This window comes from Wyeomyia smithii, chromosome 3, assembly GCF_029784165.1.
Source record: "Wyeomyia smithii strain HCP4-BCI-WySm-NY-G18 chromosome 3, ASM2978416v1, whole genome shotgun sequence".
Lineage (NCBI taxonomy): Eukaryota > Metazoa > Arthropoda > Insecta > Diptera > Culicidae > Wyeomyia > Wyeomyia smithii.
Genome location: NC_073696.1, coordinates 223,418,371 through 223,436,503, shown reverse-complemented (window position 1 = coordinate 223,436,503; position 18,133 = coordinate 223,418,371). Strand labels below are relative to the sequence as shown.

Below are 18,133 nucleotides of genomic sequence, written 5' to 3'. Positions count from 1 at the left end.
ATTTTCTAGCTTGTCACCGAGTAATAATCGCTGGATTCGTTTCTAGCGTTCGTCGGTCGGTTTCCTTCTAAATACGTCCCTGTTTCATGAGCGCCACCGAGAGAATCAGCGTCCTGTAAAGCGAAATTTTCATGCTGATTTTTTGCTGCGAGTCCTAACCTTGCTGCACAATCCACTGCTGTCACAATCTGTCTCCTCACCTGTAAGCTCCCCTCGTTATCACATGTTTCGAGTGTGCCAAGATAAACAAACTCATCACCCACTTCGAAAGCATCCTTATATGCATCACTACCATAGCACCAATGCCTGTAGGACTGGCCCGCTCTTTCCCAACCACTATGTGCTTCGTTTTGGCATTATTGATGGTGTGGTCAATTCACGCAGCTTCCCTTCCGAAAACTGTAGAGACCTCCTCCACAGTTCTACGATTGAAACCGACGATATCGATGTCGATCGCAAAGCCTAGAAGCACGTGAAATTTCATAATGATGACTAGTACATTCTAAGACTAGTTTAAACCTGAGGTCACAAACGCGTCCGAAATTTCGCCCGCTGTTCTGACGCTCAACGTGAAACCGCACATATCAGCTCAATCAGTTTTGTTGGGAAACCATGTTCAAGCATAATTTGTCACAACTCGTTGCGTTTCACCGAATCGTACGCCGCCTTGAAGTATATAAACGGATGCTGCATCTGGGAGTTGTGTTTTCGAAACGTTTGGAACATTGGTTTACCTGGATACAAAGCTTGCAGTTTACATTCAACACTCAAAAAACATACATTTAGTAATCCTATGCGGTCAACATCTTGGAATCTAAGTATGCTGTCACAAACAGTTTTATAATATATGAATTGTATTTCACATCGACATCAACAAATAAAGCTTAGAACAAAAACACAACAATACAATATCGCACGCTAGCCTGGGGGGCCAATGCGGTCTCGATCAATTAGATTAGTTGAGAGAATTCGTTATCGATATTGTTTTCGGCACATTTTGCATGTTGTAGGATAAGTACAACGATACACCGTGCCCCAGTGCTGAGTCGAGAAAATTTCCAGCTCGAAAAGATCCTCGACCTGATCGAGAATCGAACCCGATACCACAACCGTGTGGGAGAGCTAGCCGACCGACATCGCTAACCACAGAATTACAGAACCACGGGGACCACAAGCAAAAACACACAACACCGAATTTTTTACTAACGTTTTAAAATGGAGAAGGGGTCCTCTAGCTAATGCTCACCAGTTGTGACTTTGGTATGTTGGCTGGCTTTTATCTGACATAAGTGATTCAACGCTGTCTTCTTAATACTGTCTCTTTCAATGTGATCGCGATGAGCTAACCAGCAAATTTTTCTAGAGGCGGTGGAGCACTTGTAGCAGTTGAGAAGAACAACACGCTTACTACAGAGGGTGTAGCCGCAAGGTTACAGAGGCCGCCTTGGTAAGTGGATGGTCGTGGGTTTGAATCTTAGTAGAATCAGGCCATTTGGTGGTTGCCAAAGGACTTTAGCATGGGTTTATTCTCAGGCTTCCCACCAAGTACCTTTCCTTCAATCTGAATTCTACAGTACCTCTGTTGACTCTCCTTCTAACAAAAATAAGTCCCTGTTATAATAAAACTGGTGTGAGTAACGCATGAAAGTTCTCTCCAGGGAATTGTAATTAGGCGATATTGTTAGGAGGAACAGAGGCTCGATATAGTAAAGTAGTAAGCTTGAAATGGAAAGGTAAAACTTACACACAAGCACGGATATGAATGATAATCACTTACTTCAATAGTGATACTGCCAATAATATGAAGTGCGGAGTACAGAAACACTTAAAATGACTTAAAATCGTTTAAGGAGTTATAAAGGACCCTATTTGATGAAACTAAAAAATCTTCTACACCAAAATTTAACTACTGCAGAGTTAATCACTTTGTTTTAGTTTTCGTCCATGTTTGTTTTTAACGAGGTCTAGCACAAGAAGTATGACAGCTAGCTCAATTTTGTACACTATGAAAAAATGCACGTAAAACTACACTGATTCTCATCCACTTTCTTTTTATGTAACTTTTGCCGATTTTTCGAGACCGACCATGAGTCAGTGTGTTAGTGTCTTCATCGACGTGTTGGTCAGGTAATTAGATTTTCACGTACCTTTTAACGTGATATTTAGGTTAAACCATAAATGGAGCACTTAAACTCTACATGATGTACATGTACTTTTTACGTGATATTTAGGTGGAATCTAGCTCTCTCAGCTGGTCTTGGGGTACGATGCTGGCCTAACAAGCCAGATGTCATAGGTTCGAGTCTCGGCTCGGAAGAGACTGTTAATGCCAGTAGGTAGGATTGCAGCGCTAGCCCCGCAAAGGTGGAATCTACGTGAATTTCAAGCAAATTGAATACACAGCGTATATTAAAAAAAAATTGTTTTCAAAACATCAACAAATAATTACCGCCTTATAGGGATTTGAATAATGTACAAATAGTTGGAGTATACGTTCTCAACAATAGTACCTCCGGTAAACACAAATTGTGCAGGAGTAGTGTGTCCTTGACGTTCTCTTTGTACGCCATATTGATTATTTTTTGCATACTAAACATTCACGTAAATAATGTATTCGGAAACGTCACATCACAGCCGCACTAACAGTGACATAGTCAAAACACACAAATACCAACAGGTTGAAACTGTCCACATTATGATTTGACCGATTGTACGTGAAATGACAGTGAATCGTACGTGAAGTTCAGGTAAAAGTTACTAATGGCATGTAAAGCGGCAGGTTTTCTTAAAATCTATCTCTTACGTGGTTTTTCAGGTAGATTTTACGTGCATATTTTTTTGAAGTGTAGGTCTCATTGGAAAGCTGAGAAAATTTCGTAATCAATAGTGTCTTAAAAACCTCCAATTAGAGAGGATAAGAAGCACCTAGAAAGGAGCAAATGTGAAATCGAATGTTGTTTTGGAGACTAAACTACAACTTTCTCTCTGAAATGTGTGATAAACATGGATTTTGTTGTTAACTAATTTAAACATTGAAGTCTACTCTATAAGTTGTTCCCTGACATCAAGTATTTAACTTGTTTAGTTAAGCTGCTATTTCACTTTAAAAGTAATAATCTGCGCTTTCATTCAACGACGCGTTCACGTAAACACAGTGAGGCAAAAAATTGTGAACCTTACAACAGCAAATAAAGGCGCAACTTATGCCTTTAAAGTGAAATAGCAGCTAAACTAAAAGAGTTAGATACTTGGAGTCAAAAAACAACATGTTGAGTAGACTTCAGTGTTTAATTTAGCTAACAAAGTCCATGATTATCACACATTTCAGAGAGAAAATTGCAGTTTAGTTCTCAAAAAATGTTGCATTTCACATTTGTTTTTTTTTTTAAGTGATTCTTACTCTCTCTACTTCGACGTTTTTAAGACACTATTCATTACGAAATTTTCTCAGCTTTTTAACGAAAACAACATTGAACTAGCTATCATACTTCTTGTGCTAGACCTCGTTAAATACAAACATAACCGAAAACTGAAGAAAACGAATAACTATAGAGTAGTTAAATTTTTGCCAATGCGTAGAAGGATTTTTTTCATCAAATAGCGTACTCTATCACCCCTTGAAGGATTTCAAGTGAACTCCCTAACACCCTGTATATGTGCTCCGTTTTACCTCCAAACTCTACCATTGATCTGTACTAGGCTCACTGTGCGGCAATCCTTGACATCTCCGATCGTCTGGAAGGCATTGATGTTCTTATGGTTTTGGGAGACTATAATTTTCGTAACCTCATTTAGCAACTTGACGAAGATATTCATGTTTATTCACCCACTAATGCAACTTCCGATCATGAACTAGAACTCATTGAATCACTGCTTGTTTACGGACTTCTACAGGCCAACCAGTTTACAAATTCAATGCGACGTTTGCTTGATTTAGTTCAGATGATGAAGTATCTAAACCCGCAGAATCACTATTACGAGTCGATCCTCTCCACAAGCCGTTATTCATCTTGCTTGATGTTAACAATGACGCTGTGATTTCGATGCTTAAATGACGTTATTATGTCTATCGGCTGGAAGGCACTATCTAGAAGGCGAATCAATTGATGTGGATGTGTCTATCTTCTCTGGAAAAATGTTGGAAGCTCTGGCTGAAAATGTCTGGCGTACGTAGTTGTCTTTCTAGCGTCCCAATGCGTAAACCTTGGTGGACAGCTGAGCTTCGCCAGATAAAGAACATGATTCATAAAATGCGGAAACGTTACTTCTAATCAAGAATCAAGGCCAATTGCAACTCGCTTCGTAACCTATAGGATACATATAAAGAACGTATAGTAGAATTTGAGCCAGAATCCCACGTCTTTTTAGAAATATGTGGAGTCATTGAAGGCGAGTCCTAGGATACCATGCAATGTGGAACATAACGGAACAAGTTCTAACTAAAATTTCGAAGTTGTTAACCTATTTGCCGATTTCTTTGTCAAGTGTTTATTTTGGCACACGCTTTGCATTCAGGTAGCTTTCAGCGAGTATCAACGTATGACATCAATTGCTTTTTCAACCAACGAAGCTCAAACAGAACTCGAACACATTGTTGCGACAACCGGGGTTGATGGATTACCGCCATTACTCCAGACCAGACCATTTTTATTTATAGACCAATTTTTTTATATTATTATTTATTATTTATATTATTTATATCGATTCTGTATTACATCCTGAATCTTTGGTCAACATTTCAAAATCGTCGTACGGTACATTTTTGAGTAATACCCTTTTGAGGGTCATAAAATACAAAAGTGATATAAAAACAACGAAATATACCTTTTCAATACAATTTTCTACACATGCCAAGTATTATATTTCATGACCTTTATAATCGGTAGATAGATTTGTTTGAAAATGTCACACCCAAGTAACACGGTTAGTCTTTAATAAGTTTAAGTAATTGATTTATGACAAATCTCGTTACTGTTACAGGAACGCATAAACTTATATAAAACTTATTAACAACTCAAAAAGCGCAAGGGGCGGAGCCAATATAACACATATATTCAACTTCAAACGAACTGTTCACACGACCTATATAAAACAACTTTATAACGACCAAAACCACCACTATTACATTTCCAGTGTCAAAAAATTGTGGCCTGTTATAAATAGGTCATAAATATATCGCACAAATGAATTGAAATTCCATTCGCTGATGATTGTTTCCAATACATACAAAACATATTACCCACGAAAATAATCATGGTTCTTGGTCTAAAAATTATCATGACAATTCATTTATAGAATAAGGTGTTGGTATAGTGATTCAATGCAATGAATCTACGTGCGATTTCAGATTTGTCGTGAATATTTGTCTTCTACTTCGTTAAAATTTACGCGCTTCGCAAACACCACAATACGGTAGTAATTAAAATCATATTTTTTGCAAAATTTCCAAATAAAGGAAAAAATGATAGATGAACTCTAAAGCATTGAGTCTCTGGTACATATTTTTGATGGACTTTTATTATGAAACGTGCTTTTAGCACAGCAAAATGGTATAGAACATTATTTTTGCGCTTCACTTGGGCTAATGAGGCAACCATTTTGATTATTCGCATTCTTTGAATGGGTACACCAATTGCTCAAAGATTTGGTCTTATTATATAACCACAATCTATAAACTTTATTCGGGAAAAGTATCGCAAAATAATTGAAAAAAAAAAAAAAATACAACATCACCCTCAATAGTATAAGGTGACTACGAGGTCAGGCACTATGTACTAATTATTAACTTTGTTAACTTACTTTAACTTTCTTACTCTTCTAACAAACAAAAGAGTAAAATCTGGCGCAATTTAGGGTAGGAATCGTAAAGCCAATTTATAGGTGCTATATAAATCTATTGAAATTGATCCAACAATGAAAAATCACCGTTGTGAATAGTATGGCTTGAAGTACGAAACGATATTCTAACATTTTTAACTAATGTTTTAAGAAAATAATGAAATCATGCTCCAAACTAAAATATGTATAAAGGAGTATATCTATGGATTTAACTAATTTATTATAATTTTAAATATAAAACCGTACTTTCGGTCTGCACTGTACTTGATGAAGAAAAAATGGTTCACACCAATAAATCTAATTTACAACTGATTTAAGCCTGAACTACAACCAACAATGACTTGTAAACAAAATCTATCGGCAATGATGCCACATGAACAGAATGTTTTGTGTTTTACAGTATTCTGCGCCGTTACTAGAATTTCGCATCTAGTGTTTTATATAATTTTGTAAACACATAAAATACAACTAAGGATGTAAGATATTTATCATCTTGTGGTTGAGTATGCTATAATTTGAGATACGAGAGAATTGTTAGTTCCTTTACAACAGACTGGTTCTTCAACCACTAAAAGATAAACCAGCAAATGTAATACAAAATAGAACATGGCAACTCTGGTCAAGACATTTCAACCAGGAGGGTTACATGTGTATTCTTTTCCATGCAAAATCTGCATTCATTTTTTGTGCTTCGGGAAGATACTCATTAGTGTGATAACTGCTTGAACTTTATGATAAACATGTAAGAAAGATTTCAGTGGTTATTGTTAGCACGTATATTAGTTAAACGTTGCCATTTACCTATTTACCATTTTGGGTTGAACGAGTAGAGGAAGTAACAGAATGTTGCTCACAAAAATAATAACGTTGTCATCTCCTTGCTTCTAACCAACAAGGAAGATTTAAAACGAACTTGCTGTCATTGAACAGTGGTAAACACTTGTGTGCCGCGAAAATGAAGTTTTGTGTCGTGCAAACGAGAAAATCTAAAATGTCGAAACCAGTTCTATCTGTTGTGCCATCCAAATGGGTAGCAAGTAATAATGTTTATTGGCCTCCATCGAATTTACTTGCGTTGTCAGTCAAAAGTGATTCAGAACCCGAAAAATCGAAATGGCTTAAGCAAAATTGTAAACTTGTCGGTCGTGCAAATACATACAAATCTGCAGAAGAGATCGTACGGAAGTTGGAAAATGTTACTGATTCGGAAGACGCGGCACAAACTAATCGTGGAACGCGTGCTCATCCAGCCAAAAAGAAAGCAAAGTTTGAATCAAAAACATACCAGTTGGCTACCCAATCGGATGATTCATCAGTGGTATGTAAAACTTATTATGATTATTAAATAATGACACGTCTGAATATTTGATTGTTTGAAGGAACTAACAAAGAGCAGAAATATTAATTATACCACGAAATCCTCCGTTTGTGTACAGCAACCTGGTAATGAACATCAAGTTGAATCCCCTATAATGGTTTCAAAAGATGAATCTCCAAGCAAAACGGATCAGGCAGTTGCCACAGAAGGCGTAAGTTCCTATCAATGAGAACGAGTGTAAAATTTTATTAATAATTCTTCAATTCTTTTCTAATGTAGCTTGGCCTCCTTATATCAAGTCCATTACAATCTGTTGATGGTAAACAATATGCACAGCTTCAGAATGGGTGCTATATAGAAGTAATCACTGAACATTCGAACACCGATGAGATAATAAACTTAAATGAACCTAATAATAACGACGTCATTAAAGCTAAACATACTGTCACATTAGAAGAAATTGATCAGCGATTAAAACGCATTGAAGCATGGCTTCAGAAAGTCGTCTCATTCATGGCAGATGTTTCTAAATTTATGGAATTGAAAGCGGAGTCCACACCAGCATTAGCAGCAAAGAAGAAAAAAGAAAACTTCGATCAAATGGAAATACTGTTCCCCATAGAGGACGATGAGAAATTGAAATTAATCGAAAATAGCCTCAATGAAAATTCTTTTTTTGAAAAACTATCACGATTTGTGTCGTCTCAATATGATTTAAATGGGAAAAGAGATGGAAAGGCATTTTTTAAAGTTCTGATTCGAAAAATGATTACGCCGAATGTGTTGATACCTTATTCGTGGGTAGGCAATTCTAGACAGAGTTGCCATGTTCATGAGCCGAATAAGGGATTTAAAAAAATGTTTCCAAATATGGTTAAATTTTTTGAAAACGTAACGTGTGAAGCTGACTATGCATTCACAACAGAGTCTGTTCATAAAGCGTTCAGTGATTTTCTCCGGCAAAAGCATACTGAAATGAAACGGTTTCTAGATGGTGGCGAACGCAGGATTCCTTCATCCCGAACCAGGTCTCGAAAAATTGTGAGACAACCGGTGGAAGCTGGAAGAGAGGAGGACATGGATAGTTCTATATGAGACACAAGTTATGGATCAAATAATATGAACTAATAATAATATCATACAATATCATATACCGTTAATAAAAAACTGTAACGTTAGATTTATTGTTATCTTTTTGATTTTTTTCATTTGTATTGAACAGTTAACTGATTATCTACAATGTTTTTAAAGTATGGATCAAAGGGAAAAATACTACCTCCGGTAATTTTGAACTATTGCAATTTAGTTTCAACATTTTACCCCGTATTTTGTTTGATTCTACGAGCTGGGTAGTCTTAAATTTCAAATTTGAAGTGTATATGAATAAGGACGAAGATGCTAAAGGTTTTAAAAAAAAGTTCATCAGATCTTGGATTAGATTACCATATAGATAAACCTTTCCCTTCTTTGAATTGTAAATAATATAATTTACAGCTATGATATCACATTCGTTTGCTAGAACCCATCTATCAGTATCCGATTTGGTGTCCAATATAAAATCATCAAACTTCACGAATGTGTATGCAGTGTAATCATCTTTTTCCAAAATTTTACTCAGAGTTTCATCTTCGCTATTAGTTATTAAACATCTTTTTTTAAGTATTGGCAACGAAGTTTTCTTGTTGGTGAATAATTTTGAATTGGAAGTACTGGATTGTATTTCACATGTTCTTCTTGAAACTTGAGACAAAGGTAAATTACCGCTTCGAATCAGTCGTTTTAATCCATACAACTTTGATTCGAAACGATACGCATCAAAAGACTCGAGTGGACCAAATCTTTCGACATCATCTATAATATGTACTAAATTATGCATATTGCTGCAAAATAATTGAGGACCATATAACAATTCAACTCCTTTCAAAAAATCGGCAATCAAGCTTCTCGCTACAGCATAGTTCTTTGTAGGTTGGTCGTTTCTGGAACAAATTTGTATCGCACAATAAAAGTTCAAGAAGTGGTCTGATATTTCTTCAGATTCTAAAAATTTTCTGAGCACTACCGGGCTCAAGTATAGCAAAAATGTACGAAACTCGGTTCCTTTCCATCTAGCCAGATGTTCGAGGCTTCGAGCAGGTCGTCTGATTTCTCGTGGCAATTTACATTGTTGTAAATAGTTAGAAACGTTCGAAATTTGTGTTGCTGACCATTTCGCATTTGAATTATTTAGTGTGCCACTCTTCCAACCCGCCAAAAAGCGTTTTGTTATGCCTAAGTCAATAAGGTGTAAAGAATCTCCAATGGGGAAATCCTTTATCATATCCAGCCCATAAATTTTTTCCAGGATGCTATCGGTTTTGTGATGTCCATCATATTCTCGAGCACGAAACTTTTCATCTGTTCGCAGTGGAGCATTTGTTTGAGGGAATATCATTGTCCTGTACTCGTGAGAATATTCACCTTCAGTTATACATCGTAAACAAGAGTTATATCCGTTGTGGCCAATAACACCTTAAATGGCATTAAGTCAATATGTAATCTAAAAATAGGATTTTTTCAGGTTACCTCGCAACATTGACCTAGCGGGTGTATCACAAATGAAGCATCGGAGTCTAATTTTTATTGATATTCCTTTCACAGTTATTCCCTGTTTTAATACAACATTTAATTCTTCAACAAATGGTTCCAAAAATGCGTTCACGTCTTTGGGTTTGTCTGGAACAAAATCAATGTTAATTAGAATTAAAATCATCATCTTATATACTCACATATTCCACAGAAAATTCCTACTACAAAAGGAGAATGATGAGATCGCAGCTCGTGTATATTGACGAGAATTGGCCAAAAAGATTTGGAAGAACTTTTAAAAGTGGGTAAACCATCAATATTTACATTTAGTGTCAGTTCACTCGGTACTCTATCAAATCTGAATACAACTTCATTAAGTATCTTTATTAATCCATAGTGCCAGTATTGCCCTCCAAGCCGGCAGTCTAATGATATATTGGTAGAACGGGGAGTTTGAATCAACGTTCTGGCATCTTTCGGTAAATTATTGTGAGTTACATGATTTTTCAAAATGCACAAGAGAGAATTTAGGGCCACATGTTTGATTTGGTGGTCAATTGCCCAAACTCTAAGGTCATCAGATAAATCTTGTGGATCAGTTAATGGTTTATAATTTTCTTCATCATCGTCCATCTCACTGTCGTCGTTCATTTGGTCGACACTAATCTCCTGGATGTGGTAATTCGTAATTTCGGGTGATGAAATTGATAATTCATGAGTTGGCACTACATCGTACACTACACTATCAAAAACATTGCTAGCTGACTCTACTTGGCACGATTTTTCAACTGATTCCAAAACTGACGTCATGCAAATTTTCTTCTGTTTGAAAAAATTACCATTTCTTCTAATTTTTCTCCACAATATTTTATTTTCATTGTACTTTGCGGCCATTTTTCAATTTTGCCTCCGCTATGTTTTGCTGTCAAACACATATTCAACTCTGTTGTCTCTCTTATATTTTCAAGAAAAAAATTTGTTATAAACATGTTATAAATCCGTTTTAACAACATCCATATTGTATATATAACTTCAACTTGTCACTCAGTTTTAAAACATCAATACGAGTTGATTAAAACATCATGTTTTTCTGTGCAACTTATTTATGACTTATTTATAACTTTTTCCTTCCATTTTTTTCGAAAAAGATGTTGCAGGTGTTACTTGGGCAGTGTACAGTGGTCTAACCACGGAAAATCGTGATCGTTTTAGGTTTGACTGTGAGAAATTGATTTTATGTACTCAATGTCTCCAACGAGTTTGTTTCATAGAATAAGGTCTGATTTAGATAAAAAATAAACTGATATAGATAAAAAATAAACAGATAAAGTTAGATAAGAAAATATTATTTCTTATTTTCAATACACCAGATCGCAGAATTCAGCAATTTTTTTTCTTTTAAATTTTCCACAACATTGCTGAATCTTGATCGAAGAGTTCGGTATGATACTGCTTTAAAGTCAAATCAGTCGTCTTTATCAAGACGAATTAATATTGAATACAGTTTTTTTGGAATTCGTAATCTGCATTCTTAGCAAAATACGGCAATCTCGATTGAGTTCAGATTAAAAATTTACCTCCTCCCCCAGTTACCCCTTTTTTTACTTCTACTTCGAACGTTCCACATATTTATTTATTGCAAGCTTCTAAAATTTTTTTCATTTCATTTCAATAGTATTGTGTCGAAATATTAATTGCGGGAGATTTTGATATCCTTTATAAGTAAGAATATTTTATTTCCATAAAGAAGAATATTTTATTTCCAGAAAATCATGTTTTTTCAACATAGACTGTTTCTTTTTTTGCTGTCATTTTAGTTGTTTTGAACTCAAAAGATTTTTTACAAGCAAACCGTCGATTTATTGCACCGAACAACGCAGAGTTTATTCCTTACCTAGAGGTTATAATTTCGACTGTTTACGTCTGTGTTCAAAATTCTGTGACTGTTATAGCTCTGCCATTTTTGTTTTAATTTCTTTTTTTTTTAATTTTTTCAATTTTTTACGACCCTTTACATGAGCGCAGTTATGACTTTTAAATATTTCTGCTTTTCTATCAGTAATTTGTTAAGCTATTATAATTTGTTTTTAATTTAAGCTAACTCACATATTTGAACGCCCACTTATTTTTGCGCACGACTGTGAAGCACTCAGTTATTTTACCCAAAGCAAATTTCCCGTAATGACGAGAGACTTACCGGGTAGTCAGTAGGGTATCAGTTAGGGGTAAAAAATTGACCAACATAAGTGGAATTGGCAGCTGTGTCCCACTGACCGACCAAGCAAAAACGACAAAGCTTGACAGCAGGCTGTATTGTACCAAATTAAACCCTGTATCTTGTACGTTTATGTTGAACATGAGCGCCCGGACGAGACACACGCTCCGTGTCAATTCCTTTTTGCCCTACGGGAATTGGTCGCGTGGGTTCATGAGGACGAATTAATAAAACCTTCATTTACTAAATAAACTCCCAAAGCTGTGTGGCATGATAGGCAGCAGGGAGGGGAAAGCCTACGGCTTGAGCTGTATCATCTTCTCCCTAAATGAAGTCATTTAATGATATTTCGAATGTGGCCGTATATGTTGGTACGTTGTTATGTCGACATTTGGTTACCTATGTCGTCGCCACCGGTTTGACATTATGGTCCATTCGTTTGTGGGATAATGAGGCTGAATGTGAAGCTTATGGAGCAATACAGCACAGTGACGACGCTTTTCATCTACATATTTGCCGAGTGGCGTAACGTTCTCTGTACCTACGAGTGATGTACCCTTTCTCCCAAACTGTCAGCTATCGTCGTTTCACATATTATAGACAGCATCCTTATGGTTATCTGTGAGAAGGGTCGGCAATCCGATTTGTGAGACGGGAGGCAGCAGAGGTTGCGAATATTTGCCGCATTAGGGAAGTCCAAGTGCACGAGACCAAGTGTATTATTGTAGGATGTATACCTGCGGTAGCCATCTGCAAGGGAAAACCGAAATATTTTCATTATTCCACGAGGACGTACACCTTAATTTAATATGTAAAGTGAAATTGAAGGGAATATGCCTGGTTCATAACCCCGTGTACTAATTATTACTAATTATTCATAATATTTTTTTTTCTTTTGAGTTATTTTATCGTTCGCGTTTTATCACCATTTCTAATTGAGCCTCAAACATGAGATATCTGCTGGTTGTTAGTGCCTTCGAATTTATCTCTGTACAGTGTACACCTCTAAACAATATCAAACAAAAATACACACTTGTTTCTTCATCTACAGTTATTAGCAAGTTTTTACATTTCTCAGAGGTTCTAATAGAGTAATTGCCTACTTTTAAGATTTGCAGACATCGTGAAGAAGTCCGTTTTGATCCATTTCTTCGAAAAAGTATGATAACTAATTCTACAGTAGAGAAAACCAAGACTTAAACGGGTTCTATATATTGTTAATAATCTGAGGAGATAGATAACATCCGTTTCATATTAGGCAGTTTTTTTTTTAATCACACACGTGGCTATTGCCAGATTAGCGCTATCATACTAGTGTCCTAACAATCTCACGATAACTGGTCATCAAATTTTATGAAACTTTTTCTTTTCCACTATTCGTTCAATAACTTCTATTTACTCTAGACTTATATTATGTGTGCGGGTAGATCAAGAGTAGACGTAAAATGTGATACCATTGTTATTGAGGAAACGCTAAAGGGGGTTGAACGAAGTCGTAAGAAAAATCACTTGTCTCGCAATCGCAATCAAGAGTTAGGAAAGTTTTCTAGTTTGCTAGAGGGGTGCGTCACTATCACCAAAGGCATTCAATTGCATGCTGTTGCTGTTAATGATTTCGATTGGTTGTATGAAGCAATAAACAATACAGCAATATTAATGATAACATGTTAACATACAGAGTTATTGGTTCTTTTTTGGGAATATTAGGCTGATGGAAGGCCACATGTGATAAAAAAAAATTCTTCGCATATGACCTAACGTTAATCTACTCGGAGTTATTCAACTTTAAAGCCTCATGCTTACTCTTCATGCTACATTAAAATTGAAACTTCTCCAAAATTAAAGCAGATAGAGAGTTGTTGTCAAAGAACAAACTGTAGAGCGGTCCAAAACGTTCAGTTTGAGATAAAAAAACAATAATGTTAAGCACGTCCTTTTGTGAGAAAACATCAAAATACTTTTTAAACTGCACTACTTTTGAACATTTTTGCTTCCATATTGTTAATTATTATATTCATTTAGGCATTTAGAAGCTGTATCTAGTAGAAATTTTTCTCAGCTTTCAAATGAAACTAATAGAATTGTTCTAAATGGTATAATCCCAAAGTTAAAGCCACTTTATGGAAGATGATCCAAGAAACTTCAAAGTGGAATAACTCCGAGTAAGTTAACGTTAGGGAATGTGCGTAGAAGAGTTTTCTCATCAAATGTATTGCTATATCGGCCCTTTTGTGTATTGCGAAAAAATAAACTAGGGGAGGAGTACCAGTTATGGAAATACCTAAAAAATGCACCAGTTATGGCCTGTGGAGTTTAAATGGGGTATTGTCATAACTGGTACCATTGCGCTTATGCGATATAGCTATAACTGGAGCACTTGCCATAACTGGCTCACCTACCCTAATTAAAAAATTTCCAATTCGATCTACATTTCTTATAATTTATAATTATATTTGGTCGTAGTGCAACCAAACTGAACAAGAACCAACACATTTTTTTTAGAATTTGGCATGCAAAGTTTAATAACCCTATTGATTTTCTGTAACCTGCCACAGACAATTTTTGTTTTAATATGATGAAAAACGGTTCAAAAGATTTGAGCTTTTTTCATTGAAGATAGAGATAGATAAGCCGAATTCTATTGAAAAAATCTGTTGATTTTATAGAATGAACATATATAAGTAAATACTATGGGCCTTCTCGAGTCTAGTATCATTCACACTTTTAATGTTTTTGTCTAAAGTTAAAAAACTACAATTTAGAAAGATTTAGATAAAAATCTATTGTGTATCAATTTATCACAAAATTTCAGAAATCTGAATAGAACCACCATTAGAAATTATCATACCCTATTACACTCCATCGTAATTCATTCTGTTTTACCCGTAAATTTATCTTTTCTAAATTTTGCCACCTCTTCAATTTTGCAGCATGCAGAGCTTTATTCTTTTATTCAATGTTTTTTAGCTTGGAACACATCTAATAGCATTTTTACGTTATATTAACTGCCGTAGATTTTTTCAGGATTCTGGAAGATTGGACAAAATGAATAGCGTTTTTTCATACTCTAACTCCAGAATGAAAAACTCTGGATCTTTCGATAATTTCTTTCCCAGAGCACAAACTACCCACCAGTAACTTTCGCTTTGTTGCGAAATAAGGGGGATAAGAGATCTCGAAATCAGAGGCGGGGGGGAAACACACTAACACTTAGTAAATTACTTCTACTTAGATGTACTTGGAGAAAAACCAATGTATTCCTTATGAAGATACAGGGGGTAGACAAAATGATTGAGACAGGCAAAATTTGTCAGTTGTCAAAAGGTCAGAACTTTACGAAAAATAAATCAATTTTGACGAAACAGGTTTTATTTTACTGGAAAACTATTTTACTGTTCAAATATTATGTGAGGACTTGATGCGGCCAATGGATACCGGAAATGTTCCGGATTTTAAGAGTGTGTGTCAAAATGTTCATTTTTGCAACGCTTAGAACTTTTTCTGACAGCTAGTTTCTTGTAGATTTCTATGTTGCCAATAAACTAGAATTCATTCCAAGTTCATTGATACCCAAAGGTTGAAAATCCGTCAATGGACCATCGAGATGTAACCATTTTTGTGGAAGAAGGATTTTCGGAAATAATAAACACCACTCTGTACAAGTAGTATGCCATAAAAACCACTTCTGAAAAGAGAAACGGATGTGTTTAGGTTTTCGGATATGCAAAAGAGCAATTTCATATTACTGTACTTCATTTATTAGTACGGAGTAGGGGCTTGAATCTTCCTAGGGATCGATTCGTACAGTCTTCGAATTTCTTTCCTCCAACGGTATGTTATCCCTTTCATGAATTCTCGCACAACTCTGCAAACCGTAGCTTTCGACACTCCAACCAATTTACAGGTCTCGGCAATCGTAGCACCTGCTTCACGAGCACCGACTAAGCGGCCAGGTTGAAATTCCGTTAGCACGAATGACATTGCTAAACATTCTTTAAATATGAGTTAAACTTTAAATATGAGTAGAAATTTGTGAAATCGCTTGTGTCACTCATACAAGTAAACATCCATGGTATTACAGTTAACTCTCCCTAACTCGATTTCGAAGGGACAGGGATCATCGAGCTAGCGAGGGTATAGAGGTAAATTTTAGAAAAAAATATGAGTACAGTGTCCCAAATATTCTGGATATTCATCGAGTTAAGGAGATTATCGAGACACATAACATCTAGTGAAGGAGAGTTGAGTGCATACTGATTGTTGGAAATCACACGTGGTCATATTTTGATCACTTTTTATACCCACCGTTACCCCCCCCCCCCCCCCCCGTGGTCTTTCGTGGTCTTTTGGCCAAACCCCTCCCTCTTGCGACTTTAACCACGTGGTCTTTTCATTTGTCAAGTGCCAAAAATTCGCTTAAATTTTTACATTTTTATTATTAAACTTTCAGTACATTCTATATTTCTAAAACGCAAAAGCTTCATTCTTGACTTGGTGGCCACAATAAATTATAAGGCAGGAGAAAAGAGCACGTGGTTATTTCATTAACCCCCCCACCCCCGTGCGTGGTCTTTCGTGGTCTTCCTTTGGGTATCAATGGTTGACCTTTGGGTATCAATGAACTCGGAATGAATTCTAGTTTATTGGAAATATAGAAATCTACAAGAAACTAGCTGTCAGAAAAAGTTCTAAGCGTTGCAAAAATGAACATTTTGACACACATTTCTAAAATCCGGAACATTTCCGGTGTTCATTGGCCGCATCAAGTCATCACATAATATTTGGAAAGTAGGATAGTTTTCCAGTAAAATGAGATCCGTTTCGTCAAAATTGAATCATTTTTCGTGAAGTTCTGATTGTTTGAATTTTGACAAAATTTGGCCTGTCTCAATCATTTTGTCTACCCCCTGAATATTCTGGACTTGAACCACAAGACACGAAGAACGAAGTCCTTTTCTGTCCATATCTTTGGTGGGTCTTTCACTACCTTCCTGGTGAATTGATATTGAGGTTTGCAGGAAATTATACACAGTCGAAACCGGAAGACTTTCGCTTTTAAAACGGTTTATCATCATTTGTGTGCAGTTCAATCAGAACAAAGGCTTCTTGTTTCGACGCCATTTTGAGCATATCTTAGCATGCATAAAGGAAGCAAACAATACTGGCATAAAAAGAACAGAGATAGCCCACATATACATACTTTCATTATTCTCTGAGTGTGTTTGCTGTTGAGTAAGGTAATTATAGGTGTCACCCGTTATATCTCAGTGAAATGCAAGATATTATACTATACTATGTATAGTCGATTGATACCAGCATATCATAGGAATGCTGCGGAGAACACGTGCGAAAGTATGTGGTTTACCTAAAAGAAATACAAAAATTATTATGGGTGTTCATGTCGAGCTCGTAAACAAATACCCAGCCGTAAAAATACTCACCTCCATTGACGAATAATGGAAGATACACAGTTTACGGCTGGGTATTCGTATACGAGCTCGATGTGAAGACCCCTATTATATTCTAATTTTTGGAACCGAGTTAAACCAACAAAGAATACGATTGTTGCTGGGACGACGCTCAGTCACACACAGGTTTGTCTATTGAATACCACAAGTGTATTAAATTCTACGATCTGGAACTGCTTCAAACCAACAGTAGAGATGCTGTTAGAGCCAGGTACAAGCGTGCGCGAGTAGTATAATAAAATATATTAATTTGTATGTACAACTTGCATAGGTAGTTCACATTTGGGCCAATGATGTAAATTATCACTCACGTCCATTTTTTCGCAAGTTAACTTATTAAGCATATTTTTGAACAACTAAGTATGACGAACTTAAAGTCCTCAAATAGTACTACAACTTTGTCAGAGAGAGTATTGCTCGTACTCATACACCGGAGCCGTAAGAGCGGATTTAAGAAAATTATCGCGATAATTTGCCAGAGTGTGCTCTTACAGCTCCGATTTTTGAGTACATCAATACTCGTTTCGACAATATTATAGTACTACTTGAGGACTGCAAGTTCGTCATACAAAGTTGTTCAGAATTGTGCCTATTAAATGAGCTATCGGCTTGCGAAAAAAATGAACGCGCGAGTGATAATTTACATAAGTAGAGGAAAAATCGAAAAATAAAAACCTAAAAAATCCCAGTGTTCATTATTAAGTCGTACACGGCGAACTTTATAGC

General features: G+C 36.0%; 2 protein-coding genes across 12 annotated transcripts in view; both read left to right on the top strand.

The window, feature by feature from the left end:
• Nucleotides 1-18,133, top strand: part of LOC129732265 (protein winged eye) — a 674,761-nt gene that overhangs the window by 242,496 nt on the left and 414,132 nt on the right. The window lies entirely within an intron of this gene.
• On the top strand, nt 6,777-8,294 carry LOC129732266 (uncharacterized). The gene is made up of 3 exons (XM_055692984.1): nt 6,777-7,156; nt 7,218-7,367; nt 7,436-8,294. Exons 1-3 carry the CDS (start codon nt 6,794-6,796, stop codon nt 8,249-8,251), a joined length of 1,329 nt encoding a protein of 442 aa, XP_055548959.1. The 5' UTR covers nt 6,777-6,793; the 3' UTR covers nt 8,252-8,294.

Coding starts and splice junctions, on each gene's coding strand:
- LOC129732266 (XM_055692984.1), top strand. CDS start 6,794: ATGAAGTTTTGTGTCGTGCAAACGAGAAAATCTAAAATGTCGAAACCA. Junction 7,157..7,217: donor AATCGGATGATTCATCAGTG/GTATGTAAAACT, acceptor GATTGTTTGAAG/GAACTAACAAAGAGCAGAAA. Junction 7,368..7,435: donor AGGCAGTTGCCACAGAAGGC/GTAAGTTCCTAT, acceptor TTTCTAATGTAG/CTTGGCCTCCTTATATCAAG.